The sequence below is a fragment of the Pollicipes pollicipes genome, unplaced genomic scaffold (assembly GCF_011947565.3).
Source record: "Pollicipes pollicipes isolate AB1234 unplaced genomic scaffold, Ppol_2.1 Scaffold_3216;HRSCAF=3773_pilon_pilon_pilon, whole genome shotgun sequence".
In the NCBI taxonomy this organism is placed as follows: domain Eukaryota; kingdom Metazoa; phylum Arthropoda; class Thecostraca; order Pollicipedomorpha; family Pollicipedidae; genus Pollicipes; species Pollicipes pollicipes.
Window position 1 is genome coordinate 683915 of NW_023596251.1, and position 21109 is coordinate 705023.

The following is a 21109-nucleotide window of genomic DNA, read 5'->3' on the forward strand; positions in this document are numbered from 1 at the left end:
TACAATTTGTAGATTGGACGGGTGGGCGAAAATCTTCAGTTTTTTTCGACAGCCGGTATTCTGGCGTGTCCCAACCTGGTATGCATCTAAACCTTTTCAATGTAGATCCACATAACGTGCCCACGACCATCCTCTTTATTTCCGCTCGCTTCCAGTGAGGGAATGCAGCTACGCGAGTAGTGCGTACAGTTATTGGTTATAGGCAGTAGCGATTTGATTTTATTTGTTTTTGGACCCTCTTCGAACGGACAGGTAAGCCATCCTTGCACTGTGGGTTGGACCTCGGACAAGATATTCCAGAAAGCTGCACATTTAACCCGGGCAGTGAGACGTTTGTCGCTCACGGAGACGGCGTGTTACGGTGGGCAGCCGGGAGTCCGGGACGGCTTTTGTCGCGCGCGGTCGCAGCACAGCGCGGCGTCCTGCGTCCGTCAGCATCGCGAGAGCGCCGAAACGGTTCTGGACGGACGTTCCCCGCCGCCGCCGTCCGCCGGCGCCGCCTACGGCACCGTGATTAGAGCCCGCGCTCGAGCCGCCCGCAAACATTTACAGAGCCGCCGCCCCCCGCCGTCCGCCACAGCCGCGCACACAGGCGGGCCCGCGCGGCCGAGCGCCTCCTGCGGAGAGACGGAGGTGTCGGACTGGCCGCGTTTATTCACCAGGCTTACATAAGGGGACGGCTTCCCGCTAAACGCGTGCACGCTCCGGTAGCAATGCGCGCACTTCGCTCCCACACAAACAAGTAAACGCGCAGGATTCTCAGTAGCGCAAGCTTTCACGTCAATGACACAAATATCCCGGAATGATAATGATAATGCCGTACACATTCGGTAACTCGGTAGTGGTTGGGTTATGCGGCACGTTCCGGAAACACGCTTCACGTAGGGCAGCGCAGCACAAGTTGGGCAATGCAGTACATGTTGCGCAACATCACCCCAGCACAGATAAAGCACACATGACCGGCCGTCGTGCTTTACCAGTCATGCGCGAGTCAACAGCTTCTCGCGCCCATCACCCGCCGTTGATAGCACACGAAAGCTCGACGGAGCCTGGAGGGTGGCCGGGCCGGACCGGAGCGCCCGCGCGGCTTCGGCCGCCGCCGCCGCCGCACCTGCGACACCGCCGCCGCGTGCCGCACCCAGGACCGGACGGCGGCAGCGGCGCCGACCTCTGACGGCGTCTGAACCCGGGGCGGCGGGGGAGCGCGCGCTCGGACCCCAGACGACGCGTGAAGACGAGCAGGGACGCGGCTGACCGGACACGAGCAGGGACGCGGCCGACTGGACACGAGCGGAGACGCGGCTGACTGGACACGAGCAGGGACGCGGCTGACCGGACACGAGCAGGGACGTGGCTGACCGGACACGAGCAGGGACGCGGCTGACCGGACACGAGCAGGGACGCGGCTGACTGGACACGAGCGGGGACGCGGCTGACTGGACACGCCGGGGTGACGGCCGAACGGCGCGGCCAGGCCGGCGTCCACGGCGCTCCGTGCAGGCAGCACGTGCCGCCGCGTGCACAGGCCGTGCACCCCAGCTCTCCGCTCGGCAGCTACCCCTGCCGGGCCGCCGTCGTCCGGGGCGGTGGCGGGGCTGCCTGGAGACCGCCGCTGGCCGGGGAGCAGCAGCAGACGACGGCTACCGCTCCGGGGACGTGCCAGGAAAGTCGTTGAGCAGCGGCTGGTCCAGGCACCTGACGGGCCCAGGAACCGTCACCAAGGCTGCGCGCGCACAGCTCGCTCACCGGACCGAACAGACGCCACATCTGACGCCGACTTTCCCAGACACATTCAGACGGACCAAAAGCAACAGATGCGAACCGGTCCTCACCTAAAGCAACTCCATCACAAATGGCAATAACGCTAATATCGTACAATAAGGCATGCGTTTTGCCATCGAACGCCGTTTTCCCGCCAGCATCTTAGACAGGGACCTGAGTTGGCACCACACCTGAGATGAACGAAGATTGGTATGAGCGGGGGCGAACCCCATGGCGCGTCGTTAGGTCCTGGTTAAGTTTACTCCGGAATCTTATTTTGTTGAGTCGCCAGTTACTTGTACGTCATGTCGTTTGCGGTACTTCATGAGATTGTACCGTCCGACCATGCTTGAAGCCTGGGGAAGGATCGTTTTTCCAGTACGAGCTCTAGTTCCGGGTTTCCAGAATAGATGAGTTCGAGTCCCAGTCCTGGTGTCTTCAGTCCACTTGCACGAAACCCGGTCCAGTGATATATCCAACTGTCCAGTCAGAGTCCTAGTCCGAACCATCAGTAGGACCGGTCGACCAATATCGCTGTGTCCCCGGTGCCCGGCCTGACGAGGTCACAAGGTCAAGTTGCAGCCTGGCCCGACTCTGACGCCGCCGGCGGTGACGCGGTGGTCAGCGCTGTCTCGCGCTCAGCACCGCGCGCCGCCGCCCGGCCTGCCGCGTCTGCCCTGACGCGGCGGCGCCCGCCCGCAAGGCCCGGCGTCGCGTCACACGGCGTCCGCCCGGCGCCGGCCCGACAGACAGCGCCCGCTCACCTGACCAGATAGTCTCCACAGAAGAGACACTCACCTAGCCCCGTAGTCTCCGCAGTAGAGATACTCACCTGACCAGATAGTCTCCGCAGTAGAGACACTCACCTGACCGGATAGTCTCCACAGTAGAGACACTCACCTGACCAGATAGTCTCCGCAGTAAGGACACTCACCTGACCAGATAGTCTCCGCAGTAGAGACACTCACCTGACCGGATAGTCTCCACAGTAGAGACACTCACCTGACCAGATAGTCTCCGCAGCAGAGACACTCACCTGACCGGATAGTCTCCGCAGTAGAGACACTCACCTGACCAGATAGTCTCCGCAGTAGAGACACTCACCTGACCGGATAGTCTCCACAGTAGAGACACTCACCTGACCAGATAGTCTCCGCAGTAGAGACACTCACCTGACCGGATAGTCTCCACAGTAGAGACACTCACCTGACCAGATAGTCTCCGCAGTAGCGACACTCACCTGACCAGATAGTCTCCGCAGTAGAGACACTCGGCGGCCACCAGCTGGTCCAGCTCCTCCCGGGCGACCACCCGCGGGCTGACCTGGGCCGCGCCCGCCGCCGCTGCCGCCACCTCGTCCTCGGGCAGCGTGCTCAGCTTGTGCTGTGGGGAGGAGGGGCGGCGTCAGCGGGCGCCGACGGCCGGCCCCAGCCGGTCAGCCGGCCGACGCCTGAGGACGCCGCGTACCGGCCGCCGACTGCAGACCCCAGCCGGTCAGCCGGCCGGCGCCCGAGAACGCCGCGTACCGGCCGCCGACTGCAGACCCCAGCCGGTCAGCCGGCCGACGCCTGAGGACGCCGCGTACCGGCCGCCGACTGCAGACCCCAGCCGGTCAGCCGGCCGACGCCTGAGGACGCCGCGTACCGGCCGCCGACTGCAGACCCCAGCCGGTCAGCCGGCCGGCGCCCGAGAACGCCGCGTACCGGCCGCCGACTGCAGACCCCAGCCGGTCAGCCGGCCGACGCCTAAGGACGCCGCGTACCGGCCGCCGACTGCAGACCCCAGCCGGTCAGCCGGCCGACGCCTGAGGACGCCGCGCACCGGCCGCCGACTGCAGACCCCAGCCGGGTCAGCCGGCCGACGCCCGAGAACGCCGCGTACCAGCCGCCGCGGGCACCCATTCACCAGCACAGCACTTCGCTCTGCCCACCCAAAGCCATTATTCCTCTGCGCTAGCTGCCGGCTTCCTTAAATACATGTAGGCTCCACGGGCGGGCTGTAAGCTGTATAATGGTGCGCTTCATCGCGACACGCTCGCGGCCCAGGCGGTGTCGGGATGTTGGCACGCAGTCCGGGCTATGTGGCTGTCAATCCGGTGTCGGGACGGCGCTACGCAGTCAGGGTTATGCGGTCGTCAGTCCTGGACAAATACCGGCCCATTCGGCTCGCTTTGAGCTCTGCAGCGCCGGCTGGGCGGGGTGGGTGGGGGAGCACCGCGTCGACCGCGGCTGCACCAACCGCATCAGCTGATCATATCACTGCACTGACACGGCGCTTCTCACGGTAACCGACAAAGTTTTTGAGGCCGTGGGTCAAAGGGAAATCACCTTGTTATGCCTAATGGACCTATCCAAGCGCCCACACGATAGACTCCCTAGAAAGCTCCAACTGTAAAATGTGGATGTACGTTGGTTTGCGAGTTACCTCCAAAACTACTTTCAGCAGGTTCTCGTCCAAAACCCAGGTGGCGCTTCCTCTCTGTCCGCGGCATTGCACAGCCCGATCGGGACCTACCAGGGCTCAGCGCTCGGCCCGCTGCTGTACAGCATTTATACTAATGATATGCCGCTGCATGCTCATGACGCATGTATCGTGCAGTACGCGGACGACACGCAGGTTTTAGTGAGTGGGAGGCCTGGTGACATTGCTGCGCTGATGACATCCATGGAGCAACATCTTTCACGCCTGTCCAAATGGTTTGGCAAAAACGGAATTAAAATTAACGCAAAAAAAACATCTCAAAGTCCTCGGCACGCGCCAAAATCTTCGGAACCACCGACTAGCATAAAATTTATTGGCGTTACTGTAGCCAGCTCTCCTTCCGTTCGAAACCTGGGTGTTGTATTTGACCAGTGCATGACGTTCACTGCGCACACTGATGACGTCGTGCGGCGATGCACTGGCGTTCTTATCGGCCTCAGCCACAGCCGGCACAGTCTGCCTCAGGCCACACTCATTACTCTAGTCCAGGGTCTAGTCATCTCACTCATCCGCTCCCGCATTTGTGTGTACGGAACATGTAATGCTACTTAAACATCACGACTGCAGAAGCTACTGAACCTCGCAGCACGAGTCATCTCTGGGCGTCGGAAATATGATCATGTGAGCGATGTTTTACGAGATCTCGAGTGGATGTCTGCTGACAGCATGTTCTTATATCATACACTGACACTTCTGAAACGTATCCTGGAAAGATCCCAGCCGGAGTCCCTTTCTGGTCACCTTATCCATAGACGCCACGTTCACCATCGCACAACGAGGCAGGATGATATGTTACGTGTGCCGGTGATCAGATCCGAATCGGGAAGGCGGCGTTTTGTTTACTCCACCACGACCGCCTGCAACGCACTACCGCAGAATATTCGCGAGCTGAGCCTTCCGCAGTTCGAACGCGAGTTGCGTAGTTATATCCTGCAGCGGCGGATCAATAACGGATAGACGCCTACTTCAAATGACTAGTGAATGTGGGAGAGTGCGTTCTGCGTATGTGTGCCTGTGTGTGTACGTGTTTGCGCGAGCCTCCCCGACCTAGTGGTTTATTTCCATGACACGGGCTCTGCAATAGTCACTTTCTGAGTGGAGTGAGCTTATGACGTGTAATAAACAAGTAATAAATCAAGCTGCACTAGCTGCACCAGCGGACCGACCGAGCAGAGCACCGCGCCGACCGGGGCCGCACCAACGGACCGCCGCGCGGAGCTTCAAGCAGCGAGGGCCGCACCAGCCGCACCAGCTGCACTAGCTGCACCAGCGGACCGACCGAGCAGAGCACCGTGCCGACCGGGGCCGCACCAACGGACCGCCGCGCCGAGCTTCAGGCAGCGAGGGCCGCGTCATGCCGTCCCATGACCTCAATCTCGGGCCCATAAAGCCCAGATCGCCGGCATAAGCGGCGAGATCGCGTCCTTACGACACGCCGTCCCGACCTTTAAGAGTGAGCCATTGGCGTCTCGGGCCGCGCTAGGCCCATTGATTGGTGCTTGGCAACGTGCAAGGGCAATCTGCACAGAGTACACCGTTTCTCTTCGCGGCGGCGATTGTGCATTAGAGCTACGTGACCGTGAATCCAAATTAGGCCGGCAGTTCGCATGAAAGGCTGCACAATGCACGCCTGTGCTCGACCAGCACAGCCAGCTGCTGTTAGCGTAGGTTGATCATCCGCATATCGCCGATGATCGTACGATCTTGTCAGCATGCCTTGACACCCGCTCGTATCGGACAGATTGGACATCCGCGTTCAAATGTGGCCGACAACGCCAGTTAGCGGGGAACGTCGCTGTCCCGGCCACGCGCAGAGCAAAGCACCGAACGGCTCTAGCCACTTGCTGGCCAGCGCGCACCACAGTTCTGCCACCTCCTAACAGCGCACCAGCACGACCACGACCCGGTTGGGTGGCGGCAGAGCGCACCAGATGACGCAGCTCTTTAGCTCACGCGTATCATTGCATCTGTGCGGTAGACCATCGATACGCCGCTGCCGTAACCCAGCCTGGCTCACCCGCCGTGCATCGCTGTCGGCGTAATTACTGTCTCGGAGGATGATTGGCGCATTAGCGCACGTGCCGCACTGATTCACAGTGCGCGCGGTGCCCGGAGCCGACTCGAGCGTCACCAGCAGTGCACACGAGACTGTCAGCAGCACGCCACAAATGCACGCGCGGTGAAATTGACACGCAGAGAAGTGCCGAAAAATGCATGCCGAAGGATTTCATCATAGACCGGATCCGTACCGCTATGTGAATTGCAAACACACAGCCATGACAACAGACGTATTTTTTCCGCCACCCGTGCCTTCTCAGGCAGCCTCCTGCACCAAACTATAGACCACTCCCACCTGACACGTGACACCCACCAGCCACCGTGGCTCGACGCAACTGTAGTCCGGCCACAGCTCGACACGATTTTCGTCCAGCCACAGTTAGACACCGCTGCCGTCCGATCACAGTTCGACACGGAGGCAGCCCAGCCACAGCTAGACACGGCTGCAGTCCAGATACAGCTAAACACAGCTGCAGTCCGGCGACAGCTCGACGCAGCTACCGTCCAGCCACATCTAGACACAGCTGTAGTGCAGCCACAGTTCGACACGGGTGTAGTCCAGCCACAGCTAGCACGGCTGTAGTCCAACTATAGCAGCCACAGCTCGGCTGCAGTTCAGGTCACGGCAGCCACAGCTCGGCTGCAGTCCAGACACAGCAAGACACGGTTCGGCTGCAGTCGCCATGGCTCACCTGTAGGTCGGCGGCTGTCTGGCGCTGCGCCGGCGTCAGGTGAGGTAAGACCTCCTCCGTCAGGCAGTCCTGGTGGAACCGGTGGCCGCAGGGGAATACGTACAGCGGCCGGGTCAGCAGCTGGTGCCGGCACACCTGGCACACGTCCGACGCCTGGGGTACAGGTACAGGTCTCAGGTCGGGTCAGCAGCTGGTGACGCCACACCTGACACACGTCTGACGCCTGGGGTACAGGTACGGGTCACAGGTCGGGTCAGCAGCTGGTGCCTGCACACCTGGCACACGTCCGACGCCTGGGGTACAGGTACGGGTCACAGGTCGGGTCAGCAGCTGGTGCCGGCACACCTGGCACACGTCCGACGCCTGGGGTACAGGTCACGGGCCGCGTCATTCACAGCCGCCGGGTCTCCACGGGTCAGGCGCAGGGATCAGGTGACCGAGGTCAAGCTGGGCAGCTGGTGACCTGACTCCAGCTCTCTGTCACGTGTGACCCCAAAGGACGGTGGCAGTGATATGGTTCAGAAGCAGCACGACGCTGCGCAGTGATCAACGGCGGAAATGGGGCGGGTGGGAGTCGGCTGGCGAGGCCAGCAGCACACACTACACGATACGAAATACACTGCAGCAAACATAGAACTAAAACAGGAGACAGCACTGCACCTGAAAACGGCACGTGCAGCGTGGTCTATTCTCGAACGCCCGACCAGCACAGCAGATCAAAACGCAAAGGTGCCGTCGGCGGCCAGCACCAGCGAGCGGCGCCGGCGGCGCGGCGCGGCGCACCTGCACAGTGACGAAGCCCTGCCTGAAGTCGGCGATCTCCTGCCGCAGCACGTCCGTGGCGCGCGTGGCCTCCTCCATCTCCTGGCGCAGGCCGCCGATGTGCTCGTTGTACGACTGCGAACATAGGCGCGCCGGCCGCATCAGCCGGTGCACGCCCTGGCACGAGCCACACACGAGCCTGCTCAGCAGCGTCGGCGAATGCCAGTCTGGGAACGAGCGACCCACATGTGTCCAGCGCTGGGGGAGGGGTCCACGGGACCAGGCGAGGCGTGGACCACGTGAGACCAGCTGCTAACACCCTTCGCATTCGAACACCGGCCAACGGCCGATCGGCGGGCTGGTTACTAGCGTTTACTGATGATGACCCGGCCTGTGACTGGCGTCGGCCGGCCGGATCGGCGGGCCCGTTACTGACGTTTACTGATGCGTGGTCTCACAACCACGCTGCCCCCCCCCCCCCCCCCTCGGACTAGGCACGCTGCATTCCTCCTTGACGTTTGTTGGTTAGGTTGCTAATAGCATGGTAGTGGCGGTGGTCAGCGCGGTGGCCCTTAATCCATGCAGTTACGCGGTGTCGTAGTTAAGTCCGTACGCCGGCGCGGCAGAGAGGCCGGTCCCACGGAGGGGGCCCAGCCTGTCTCACCGGGCGCCGCGTCCCGGGCCGGCAGGCGAGCGCTCCGGCCGGCCACGGCGGGCGACGACGGGGACCACCCTGACCTGCAGCGAGTCGCAGATGGCCTCCTTGAAGTCGTCGATGGTGACAAAATCGGGGAAGAAGGGCAGCACGTCCTCGATCCTCAGCAGCGGACACTCCGAGAGGAACTGCATGGTGCGCTGGACGCTCCGGTCGCACTGGATCGTGTGCTTGGCTGCAGGCCAGGCCAGGTCAGGTCAGGTCAGGTCAGGGCAGGGCAGGGCAGGGCAGGGCAGGGCAGGGCAGGGCAGGGCGAGGCAGACCCGGGCGCAGCACTGGCGGTACACATGACAGTGAGTCCCGTGGCAGGCCACGGCGGGGTCGACCCACCCAATGCCGCAACACGCCGCCTGCGGTGCGCCTTTGCAAGCGCACCAGCTGCGACAGAATGCCCTTATTTGCACGCACAAGACAGCCGCGCCGGCTCAAGATGAAGCGCATCGGCACAGATGGCCGCCAGCGGCCGGCCGACCAGACCGGTCAGACCATACCTGCCGGACACACCACACGGCCGGGCCCGAGTGGCGCACGGCACGTGCAGACCAGACCAGAGGCCAGGCCCAGGCGAGACAACTCACCGATCACCAGCCAGAGCCGCTTCCTCAGTGTGTCGTCCTCCTCCGGCAGGTTAGCCACCTGAAACAAGCGGGCGGCTCCGGTCAGGCCCCGGCACGTCTGCTTACGTCACATCAGGTCACCTAAACACGCCGACCAGGTCAGGTCACGTCAGGTCACCTAAACACATCAACCAGGTCAGGTCAGGTCACCTAAACACACCGACCAGGTCAGGTCAGGTCACGTCAGGTCACCTACACACACCGACCGGGTCAGGTCAGGTCACCTAAACACACCGACCAGGTCAGGTCACCTAAACACACCGACCAGGTCAGGTCAGGTCACGCCAGGTCACCTGAAAATGCGGGTGACGTCATCACATGTCCAAACAGGTCAGGCCAGGCCAGGGCCAGCTGGGTGGGCACCTACAGGTACATCATGCCTGCGGGCAGTGAAACGCTGACGCTGCGTTCATATGTCCCAGCAGAAGGCAATGGGGACATGAAAAAATCAACACCAATGACAAGGAAGTAATTAATAACGAGGTAGTATGTAACAGTGGGTGCCATCCAAACACTTCAGTACCTAACGTCGGTTGAAAAACGTGTCCGGCAAGAACACAATATCTGACGTGAACAAACGCACACTGAGTTTCCCCTGCTCCTGAGTGTGTAACAGCCAATCCAACCCAGGCCGGCACGTACTGTGACGTCACACGGGCGCACCTGTTTGGCGAGTGTGACGTCATGCTGGAGGGCGAGCTCGACGGCCTCCTCGTACCGGCCGACCACGGTCAGCACGTGCACGGCGGCGGCCGGCTGGCGCGTCCAGCACTGGCGCAGCACGTGACCCGGCGAGTAGCGCACGCAGTGACGGTCGGAGCCTGCCGCGCGCGACCCACACGGCTGAGCAGCGCCGTGCGCGACCAACACGGCTGAGCAGCGCCGCGCGCTACCAACACAGCTGAGCAGCACCGCACCAGACCAACACAGCTGAGCAGCGCTGCGCGACCGCACTTGTCAACGGCGGTACGTGAAAGGCGTCGATAGATGAGACATTATGACAATGCAAGCTTCAGGTCGCGCCGATAATTATCCGTTCACATGGGAGATAGAGCACCGGAATGTGGCATCAGCGGCCTGCTGCAATGGCTCAGCGTTTGACACCACGACACGGGACCGCTCAGAGTCCCACCGCAGCAGCGCGGCCGACCCCTACGGGCAGGGGGGGGGGGGCACCAAACCCCTCTCTCGATCAGGACTCCCCGCTCCCCTGCTCGGCTCCCCGCAGGCCGCGTCTGCCCGCTCGGCTTCTCACCCTGGCTGCGCAGGTAGTCCATCAGCCGGTCGGGCCGGTAGCGCACGTACAGCGTGACCAGGTAGTTGTGCGCCACGCAGTCGGCGCTGCCCAACGTGTCGATACAGAACTGCAGGTAGCGCAGAATCTGCAGACCCTGCCGGCACACGAGTCCCGGTAAGTGGGAGGTGTCGGGGCAAATGAGTGATATTGGGTAGTGCTCGGGGTAAGTCGGGGTCAGTGACTGGTGTCGGGATAAGTGGTTGGTGTCGGAGTAAGTGGGTGGTGTGGGGATAAGTGGTCGGCGTCGGTGTACGTGGTTGGTGCCGGGGTATACGGGTGGTGTTGGGTGGCGGTTGGGGTGAGTTGGGGGAAGTGGCTGGAGTGGCGGGGCGAGTGGGAGGTGCCGGGTCAAGGCTCGTTTGAAGGCCGGGTTTAACAGTGCTGGTCCTCACAGACTGCACTGGCAAGTGCCGCCGTTATTGGCAACGGCAATTAGAGCTTTTTCCGGGCCCTCCAGACAGACGGGGAAGGTATACCTCTAAACACAGGGGCCATAGAAAACGTACACATTCTACGTTCGCACAACTCCACGGGCAAATACAGCCATCTAATATGATGAAACTGCCCCAAGACTGGCATCCCAGCCACACGAGAGGTCGGGCTCGCTCGCACCCTCGCTCGCCGCCTCCCCCGACCCCGACCCGGCCCGGCTGCGGCGGCCGTGGCTGGGCCCGCCGGGTACCTGCTCCTCGGACGTGTCGGCCAGGATGAGGCGCGGCATGAGCGTGGCCGGGCGCAGCTTGCGGCCCTGGCCGATTACCAGGTCGACGGTGAGCGTGGGCTCGGCCTGGATCAGCCGCGGCACCAGCTGGTAAAGCAGCTCCGGGTCCGGGTGCGCCCGCAGCGTCTCCAGCGCTGCCCACACACCCACCGGCGTCACAGCAGGGTAGACGGGGTGCCACAGGGGAGTAGGTGGGGTGTCACAGGGGAGTGGACGGGTCGTCACGGGGGAGTGGACGGGGTGCCAGAGGGGAGTAGACGGGGCGTCACGGGGGAGTGGACGGGTCGTCACGGGGGAGTGGACGGGGTGCCAGAGGGGAGTAAACGGGGCGTCACAGGGGAGTGGACCGGTCGTCACGGGGGAGCGAACGGGGTGCCACAGGGGAGTGGACGCGTCGTCACGGGGTAGTGGACGGGTCGCTACGGGGGAGTGGACGGGGTGCCCCAGGGGAGTAGATGGGGCGTCACAGGGGAGTGGACGGGTCGTCACGGGGGAGTGGACGGGGTGCCACAGGGGAGTAGACGGGGCGTCACGGGGGAGTGGGCGAGTCGTCACGGGGGAGTGGACGGGGTGCCACAGGCGAGTAGACGGGGTGCCACAGGGTAGTAGACGGGGCGTCACAGGGGAGTGGATGGGGCGTCACAGGGGAGTGGACGGGTCGTCACGGGGGAGTAGATGAGGTGCCACAGAGGAGTAGATGGGGTGTCACAGGGGAGCGGACGGGGTGCCACAGGGGAGTGGACAGGGCGTCACAGGGGAGTGGACGGGGCGTCACAGGGGAGTAGATGGGGTGTCACAGGGGCGTTATGAGGAAACATAAAGGAGCATCACGGAACGCTAAGAGGCCACGAGCATGTGTTGCACAGCATACCACAGCGGACACCACAGTCACCAGCACACCGGACGCAGTGCGGGCGGCGCGTACATCATTTAAACAGCGCGTACCGCAGCCCAAAGTGCATAAATATCTCAGACTACAATCCTAGAAACAACACATCTCACAACTACGCATGCCTTTCCTACGCACAGCCCCTGCACTCATTCATGCCATTTGCACTGGCTTCTGCGGCGCGTGGTCCGCAGAGGCGTACCTCTGGTGATGTGGCCGCTACGCAGGTGGTGGCGAACCACGGTATGCCAGTCCTGGAGCCGCTGCGCCAGCTCCGGCACCGCCGCCGCGTCGCCGTGGCGCGCCATCAGGTCATACACCGCCTTCCGGGCCCGCTGCACGTGCTTCTGGTGATGGGACAGGCGGGTCACTCTGGTGAGGTCGGCCCACCGACGGGCCGGGTGGGGACCGACCGGCCGCTGCACATGCGTCTGGTGACGGCACAGGCAGTTCACTCTGGTGAGTTCGGCCCACCGACGAGCTCGGGTGGGGACCGACCGGCCGCTGCACGTGCGTCTGGTGACGGTACAGGCGGGTCACTCTGGTGAGGTCAGCCCGCCGACGAGCTCGGGCGGGGACCGACCGGCCGCTGCACGTGCGTCTGGTGACGGCACAGGCGGGTCACACTGGTGGGGTCGGCCCACCGACGAGCTCGGGTGGGGACCGACCGGCCGCTGCACGTGCGTCTGGTGACGGGACAGGCGGGTCACTCTGGTGAGGTCGATCGGCTCGGGTGGGGACCGACCGGCCGCCGCACGTGGTAACGGGTCCGGCTCAGGCGCGCGGTCTTCGAGACACGAACGGACTGGATCTACCGAACTGGGAGCGGACTGAGAACGTCTACCCTCCGCACGGAGGGTACCCGCGATACACCGCCGCAGGGGCGAGTGGCGGTGTATCGCGTAGTACGGGCGAAGGGCGAAGTACGCCCCATCAGAGCACTGCAAGCGGCCCGCGAACAAAACGCAGCTAATCTAGCCACGGCATAACCGATCCGCCGCTGGCGCCCATCACCGAATAGGCTGCCATCACTGCGCCACATGACCTCTGTCGGCGGCACGCCAGCTCCCCCGCCCGCCACCCACCAGCGCCTCGTGCGAGGTGAGGAACTGCATCATCTGCTGGCGCAGCTGGTGCCGGGCCGGGTCATCGGCGTCCTTCAGACGGCCCAGCTGCGTCAGGAACAGCTCCAGCGCCCAGAACACGAGCAGCGCCGCCTGCAGCCGCTCGCCGGCCGACAGCGCCGACAGACGCTGCCAATCAGAGTGTGTCACACAGGAGCACGACCAATCACAGCCGCTCGTCGGCGGACAGCGCCGACAGACGCTGCCAATCAGAATGCGTCACACGGAGAGATGACCAATCATAGCCGCTGCCCGCCGACAGCACAGACAGATGCTGTCAATCACAGTGCGTCACACGGGAGGCGGCCAATCATAGCCCTTTGTCAAGGGGCAGCACCCAATGATTCTCCCTAGGAAGGTAACCAATCACAGGCATTCACATACCCCCAGCGCCCAATCAGGACACGTTTTGGACAGGTGAGCTGAACAATCCTGGCCGAGCCCTGCCATCCCAGTATGACTGCACTCCGGTACCGTCGCTGCACCTCAGTGTGTCACGTCCAGGATGTGTCACGTCCAGGATGTCAGTGTGTCACGTCCAGGATGTGTCATGTCCAGGATGTGTCACGTCCAGGATGTGTCACGTCCAGGATGTGTCACGTCCAGGATGTCAGTGTGTCACGTCCAGGATGTCAGTGTGTCACGTCCAGGATGTCAGTGTGTCACGTCCAGGATGTCAGTGTGTCACGTCCAGGTCGTGTCCAGCAACTCACTCAAGCGCTGACTAACTCACAGTCATGAGGAACTGGCGGAGGGCCTCGTACTCGCGGCGCTCGACAAACTTCAGAGCCACCTCCTCCAGGCGGCGCTGGGTGTCGGCGAACAGCCGAGCGCTCGCCTCGTAACTGAAACGAGTCGCACCACGCTGACTCAGGGGACCCTGCCACACGGCCGCCGGGGGCCCAGCAGGGGACCACACACGGCCGCCGGGGGCCCAGCAGTTTGGCCCAACCAACGGGCAGTGTGCCGCCCACACACGGATCATCGCTGGCATCTTGCTTCCTATGGTACACCAGCACGCCCCACTTATCCCCGCCGCGTATGAGCACACCCCACTGCTTCTCTGGGTGTACCGGCAGGCCCCACTTACTCTCCCAGTGAGAAGCAGTGCTCGGCCTGGTGGGTGAGGATCTTGTCCACCACTGTCGGGTTATCCTGGCAGTGGCGCCGCGCCAGCTCGTACTGGCCCTGCTGCACCAGCACCTGCCGCCCAACGGACCGACAGTGACGCCGCGTCATACACACGGGACCGACAGCGACACCCTGTTACACACACGGGACCGACAGTGACACCGTGTTACACACATGGGACCGACGGTGACACCGTGTCATACACACGGGACCGACAGTGACGCCGCGTCATACAAACGGGACCGACAGCGACACCCTGTTACACACACGGGACCGACAGTGACACCGTGTTACACACATGGGACCGACGGTGACACCGTGTCATACACACGGGACCGACAGTGACATCGTGTTAACACACGGTATAGACGGTGACACCGCGTTATACACACAGTGGTCCTGGTACGTTACGTGGGAAGCAGTATCGCGCCATATTTCTTTGCACCAGCTGACGACCACTCGATCAACCGCGGCCTGTCCGTCGCACCAGTCGCGCCTGGTTAGGATCCCCGCCGCTAGGGGCGCTGGTTTGCAGCAGGCCGGTGCCAGCGGCCGTTGGAGCTGCCCGCCATCAGTGAATGCTAGCTCGCCTTTTGAGGCGCGGCGAAGCGGCCACCGCCACCGTTGCTGCGTACTGCGAGCCGAAGTCGCAACAGGAGGCACGGGTGCGGGCGCACAGGCCCGACCTTGACGTGACGTGGCGGGGCGTGAGGCGCCGTAACACCCCTCACGGGTGCGGGCGCACAGGCCCGACCTTAACGTGACGTGGCGGGGCGTGAGGCGCCGCAACACCCCTCACGGGTGCGGGCGCACAGGCCCGACCTTGACGTGACGTGGCGGGGCGTGAGGCGCCGTAACACCCCTCACGGGAAGATTCTCCGACAGAGCCCGCTCACGTGCTGACATGGATCGCTGGCATAACACCCCAGCCCCGCCCGAGTGGAGAACACGCAGCACGTGACCCAGGCCCAGCAGACCGAGCCACAGCGTCCGCCAGTCAGCTGACGCCGCCCACCGCCCGAGTGGAGAACACGCAGCACGTGGCCCAGGCCCAGCAGACCGAGCCACAGCGTCCGCCAGTCAGCTGACGCCGCCCACCGCCCGCGCATCGCTACAGCCCCGCCCGACAGACCCCGGCCACGAGCCGGCCGGTGGGCCGGGCAGCGGCGGTCCGCGCCCCCGTACCTGCCACACGTCCCGCGTCTCGTCCACCACCCGGTACTTGTAGACGGCCCTCTCGGCGGCGCTCCACAGCGTGCCGCGCACCGGGTCACGGCAGAGGGCCACTAGTGGTCCGTGGGCCTGAGGACACCGGCCAGGCCAGGCCAGGTCAGGTCAGGTCAGGTCAGGTCTCAGACACCTCCACCAGGACATGACAGAGGGCCACCAGCGGCCCGTGGTCCTGAGGACACCGGCCAGGCCAGGCCAGGCCAGGCCAGGTCAGGTAGGGTCAAGGTATTTGGCAGGTTGTTGACAACGAACAAGATGGGAAATGTCTGTAACACAGATCGATCAGCTTTAAAACCGAACCCGTCCAATGTTGCATGATAAAACACGTCACCAACCAACTGGTATAGCACACCGTCACAAGACTGAGCCAAAATTCCTGGCTATGTGACGAAGCACGGGCTGTTATATTTCACCGGACATTGTTTGTTCAAGGCCCACGCCGCGCCCGCTCAACAAACGCCTGCAGTCGGTGTGAGGCCTGACGTCACATCTAATGCTTACCCAATCGGTCGGCATTTCACACAGCCGAGCCAGACCGGCAAGGAAAGCACTATCTCCCCTGCCCCGCCGTCACGGACCGAAGAAAACACCACCGACCGACCCGCTCCCCCCTCCCCCCGCACACCCTACGTCCGTCACCCACCTCGCTGGCCAGGTCCTCGAACACGTGGCGCTGGTCCAGCACGCACGTGGCGCGCACGCGCGCCGCGTGCAGCGCCAGCACGTGGAACTGGGTGAGGGCGAGGGCTCGCGGCGGCTGCCGCTGGCCGGAGCCGGCCGGCGCCGGCTCCTCCACCGGCTGCGGGATCAGCTTGGTCTCCCCCAGGATCGTGTCGGCGCCGCTCGTGTCCAGCTGCGGCCGCAGGCGGTGACGGGCACAGGTCAGACGGCGGCGCGGCACGCAGGCCCTTACCGGCCTCAGTTCATGCCGACGGAGGGAGGGATGGGACGTCCTAATTGGACCTGTACAATTTTCCTGAGCCTGCACCAAGGTTGCGATCGCACAACATGAGAATGACCAATATTGCCGCATTATCAGTGCCAACGCCTGTCGGCCGTTCGTCCGCCATGTTTTGTTGACCAGCTGGCGCCCACAGCCAGCTGATGGCGCCCAAGTCACTGCAGCGGCCGCTGGCCGGGGCCGGGGCCGGGGCCGGGGCCGGGGCCGGGGCCGGGGCCGGGGCCGGGGCCGGGGCCGGGGCCGGGGCCGGGACCGGGGCCGGGACCGGGGCCGGGGCCGGGGCCGGGGCCGGGGCCGGGGCCGGCCTCTCACCTCTCCGCAGAGTATGCCGGGCTCGGTCATCCAGGCGAACCGGTCCGGCGGCCCGCCCACCTTCGGGTAGAAGAAGGCCAGCCGAGAGAACGCCAGAGAGCTGGGGATCTCCAGGAACCGCTCTGGACGGAAGGGAGGGCTGGGTCACCGCCGAGACGGGGCGCACCGGCGCGGGCGCAGCCGCCACGCACACAGGTCCAGTCAACAGCTCGCAGACAACTCAAGCGCCGATGGGTCTGAGTCAACCACTCCAGTCATGTCGGGAGTCATCATATTGCAGTAAGATATTGCCAAAGCTGCCACATGCTAGCCGATCCTCGACATTCACAATGGTCAGCCCGACAGGTACACAGCCGAAGTCCATTCTACTGGACCCCTGATCCTTAGTACGCTCGGACAACCTCACTTTAGCCCCTTGACCCCGGGCCGGCGGGTAGACTGACCGTTGACCTGACCCTGCCACCCGCTGACCCGACCGCGCCGCCGCTAACCCGACCCCGCCGTCAGCTGACCTTATCCCGCCGCCGGCTGACCTGACCCCGTCACCTGCTGGCCTGACCCCGCCGCCTGCTGACCCGATCCCGCCGCCGGCTGACCTCACACCGCTGTCTGCTGACCTGACACCTGGCCGCCGGTGGTGAAGATGCCGGCGAGCAGCGGCCGCGCGTCGTGGCTGGCCACGGAGCCCACAAACTGGTACAGCCGGCCGGGCGTGGCCACCAGAGCCAGGTAGCGGTCCGTGCCGGGCACCCGGTGGTGCTCCAGACCGGTGATAGCGGCCGAGGGGCGCTGCTCGCCCACCTCCAGCACCTGAGGCCGGGTCACCGGTCAGGCCCGGCTCACCAGAGCCAGCATCCAGTGGGGTCAGGCCCAGTCAAGTCAGCCACCTCCCCGACACAGGACGAGGCGGCGCAGGTCAGATCAGGTCAGGTCAGCCACCTCCTGCACCTGACAGCGCGCAGGTCAGGTCAGCCGCAGTGGGTTAGGACTGCACCGCCTTCGAACCTGCCCGGAAAAGCCCCGGGAGCAGCGATCCCTCGCAGGGGGCACACCATCGATGCACAGCTCCTGGTCGGCACACTGGTCGCCGATATCCCCCCCCCCCCAGGCCGTCCGGCCGGCGCACCTGTTTGACGTAGAGCTCGAGCCGCGAGAACAGCCGCTCGTCACCGCTCAGCTCCAGTTCGGTGACGACGCCCTGCGAGTTGCCGGCCAGCAGCGGCCCCGTGGAGGCCGGCGTGGCCAGCGTGTGGCTCCAGCCCACTGCCGTCACCAGCTGGCCCCGCAGCTGGCTCACCTGGCCGATCCACCACCGCATCGGTCACCGACAGGCGGCGCTGGGGTGCCGCAGGGGCTGTTGGCCCCCACACGCCCACACCACCGCCGTCACGAGGGCGGAGCGGCGCTGCCTGGCGGACACGCGCCGCCAGTGACGACAAGCGGCGCTGCTGTGCTGCCGACGCCGGCACAGCTGCCATCTGCTGTGGTCTGCTGTGGTCTGCTGCACGGCGGCGTGTCACCTGCGCGCCGCCACAGGCCAGCTACCGTACTGACGGCCGGAGCCGTCACCTATCACAGGCCAGCTACCGTACTGACAGCCGGAGCTGTCACCTATCACAGGCCAGCTACCGTACTGACGGCCGAAGCTGTCACAGGCCAGCTGCCGTGCTGAAGGCCGGAGCTGTCACAGGCTGGCTGCGGTACTGACGGCCGGAGCTGTCACCTATCACAGGCCAGCTACCGTACTGACGGCCGAAGCTGTCACAGGCCAGCTGCCGTGCTGAAGGCCGGAGCTGTCACAGGCTGGCTGCGGTACTGACGGCCGGAGCTGTCACCTGTCACAGGCCAGCTACCGTACTGACGGCCGGAGCTGTCACCTATCACAGGCCAGCTACCGTACTGACGGCCGGAGCTGTCACAGGCCGGCTGCCGTGCTGACGGCCGGAGCTGACGACGGGCCACGGACCTAGAGCGGGGCGGGTACTGAAGGGGATCAACCACAGTCCGCTAACGGCGTCATTGCCGGCTGACAAGCTGGCCGGGCACTGCAGCACCAGCATTACAGACACGTGTACAGGGATCACCGCGCTGACAGTGCCGCAGCCGCAGCCGCAGCCGCAGCCGCAGCCGCAGCCGCAGCCGGGCCGTGCCGGCCGGCCGGCCATACCGGGCGCGGTTTGGCGGCGCGGCCGCCGATGTAGAGCAGGCCGGCGTTGGAGAGGTCGCCCTCGCGCGGCACCGTGGCCACCAGCAGGTGCGCCCCGGACGGGTCCAGGAACAGGTGCTGCAGCCGACTGCCGGCCGTGTCGCGCGCCAGGTCCACCTCTGCCAGGGTCAGGAGTCACACATGTCAGCTCCGCCTCTGCTGGGGTCAGCGGTCACATGTCAGCTCCACCCCTGCTAGGGTCAGCGGTCACAGAGGTCAGGGTGTCGCCGGCGGGGCGAGGGGACTGGTCCTCCGACCATGCATCCCCTCCCGCCCTCCTTCACTAGCAGACGGAACAATCCCATCGTTCCATCAGTGTGGACCGGACATCATCATCATCATCATCATCATCATCGGCATGGCATCATCATCATCATCATCGGCATCATCGGCGCTCGCCCCCTGGGCCTTGATCAGGAGTGAGCTCGCCCCAGAGCGCAGCCTGCCCCCTCCCCCGTCCGGCCCCGGTGACGCCGCCGCCGGAGATGCTGCCGCTCACCCTGCGGCGTCCCCGGCCCCCTCCCCCCCCCCGTCCGGCCCCGGTGACGCCGCCGCCGGAGATGCTGCCGCTCACCCTGCGGCGTCCCCGGCCCCCTCCCCCCCCGTCCGGCCCCGGTGACGCCGCCGCCGGAGATGCTGCCGCTCACCCTGCGGCGTCCCCGGCCCCCTCCCCCCCCCGTCCGGCCCCGGTGACGCCGCCGCCGGAGATGCTGCCGCTCACCCTGCGGCGTCCCCGGCCCCCTCCCCCCCCCGTCCGGCCCCGGTGACGCCGCCGCCGGAGATGCTGCCGCTCACCCTGCGGCGTCCCCGGCCCCCTCCCCCCCCCCGTCCGGCCCCGGTGACGCCGCCGCCGGAGATGCTGCCGCTCACCCTGCGGCGTCCCCGGCCCCCTCCCCCCCCCGTCCGGCCCCGGTGACGCCGCCGCCGGAGATGCTGCCGCTCACCCTGCGGCGTCCCCGGCCCCCTCCCCCCCCCCCCGTCCGGCCCTGGTGACGCCGCCGCCGGAGGTGCTGCCGCTCACCCTGCGGCGTCCCCGGCCCCCCCCCCCCTTCCCCCCGTCCGGCCACGGTGACGCCGCCGCCGGAGGTGCTGCCGCTCACCCTGCGGCGTCCCCGGCCCCCCCCCCCCCTTCCCCCCGTCCGGCCCCGGTGACGCCGCCGCCGGAGGTGCTCACCCTGCGGCGTCTCCGGGTTGAGCAGGTCGATCCTCAACAGAGTTTTGCTGGCCATGGCGATCACCAGCTGGTTGTTGGCCACCACGAGATGGGTGGTGGGCGAGGTGGGCGTGAAGTTCACCTTCTGCTTGGTGAAGATGGGCCCCACTGTCTGACGACCCTGCCGGAGACGACGGTGTCGCACGCGCTCACATCAGCCCACACGGCCAGGCCCGACGGCACACGGAGCAGCAGGGTCTCCCAACTGCGCTATGATGTCATGTACGTGATAACTCGTTTTGACCTTGAACGCACGACTGCGGCCAAGAAGCCTGCGCTGAAGCAATAATGATCTTGTCTGGGAAGAAGACCACACGGATGCAACCCGCAATGCAGCATACTCCATCTGGCACCAGGAGCATTGGACACTCAGTCCACCTTGCAAACTCATCCCAGTAGGACGGCCGCCCCTGGGCAGGCGTCTCTGGCGCCCCGGCGCGGCTCGACTCACCGCCGCTCCGGCAGCCATGCCGCCGGGCGCCGGCGCCTGCGAGGACCGCTCATACTGCTCCAGCAGACCCGCCATGGCAGCCTCCCGTGCTCAGACCGGCCGCCCGCCGTCAGCTGGCGCCACCTGCCAGAGGATGCACTGGCTCTGAGGGGCAGGCTCCAGGACAGTGGCTCAGGGGGAGGGGTCATCACAATGACATCACATTACTGGCAGTGTGAGGGCAGTGCAGAGAGTGATGCAGGCCACTCCTGCATGGCACAGGCCTAGCCCAGGGTACAACATGAGCACTTCTTAGCATGCCACAGCTCCCTGGTGCCTTTGGGATGCATCCTTGGTTCAAATAACCTTACAGACAAGATCAGTGATGATCCTGACAAATTGCTCATGCTAAGAGCATGTAAAAATTCCTTTTGAGGATCTTGGCTTCTTCAGGCAACTAGTTTCCATTCTTTTCTGAGTCAAACCTGCTGACAACTGATGATGATGAG

At 64.6% G+C, this 21109-nt stretch overlaps 1 protein-coding gene across 1 annotated transcript; it reads right to left on the minus strand.

Annotated features, from left to right (window-relative positions):
* Positions 1–1640: 1640 nt before the first annotated feature.
* On the minus strand, positions 1641–20748 carry LOC119090982 (vacuolar protein sorting-associated protein 18 homolog). Its single transcript, XM_037213706.1, has 22 exons — positions 20622–20748; positions 20132–20291; positions 18919–19076; positions 17878–18048; positions 17369–17561; positions 16752–16873; positions 16122–16331; positions 15434–15550; positions 14208–14320; positions 13851–13962; positions 13079–13246; positions 12638–12679; positions 12196–12340; positions 11066–11238; positions 10342–10477; positions 9750–9907; positions 9048–9105; positions 8493–8644; positions 7776–7889; positions 6993–7145; positions 3002–3144; positions 1641–1695 (listed from the first exon to the last, which is right to left on the minus strand). The coding sequence occupies exons 1-22, from the start codon at positions 20694–20696 to the stop codon at positions 1641–1643; spliced, it is 2928 nt and encodes a 975-aa protein (XP_037069601.1). The 5' UTR covers positions 20697–20748.
* Positions 20749–21109: the final 361 nt, after the last annotated feature.

Coding starts and splice junctions, on each gene's coding strand:
- LOC119090982 (XM_037213706.1), bottom strand. CDS start 20,696: ATGGCGGGTCTGCTGGAGCAGTATGAGCGGTCCTCGCAGGCGCCGGCG. Junction 11,239..12,195: donor TAGCGGCCACATCACCAGAG/GTACGCCTCTGC, acceptor GTGTGTGGGCAG/CGCTGGAGACGCTGCGGGCG. Junction 7,890..8,492: donor CCATCTGCGACTCGCTGCAG/GTCAGGGTGGTC, acceptor CTATGTTCGCAG/TCGTACAACGAGCACATCGG.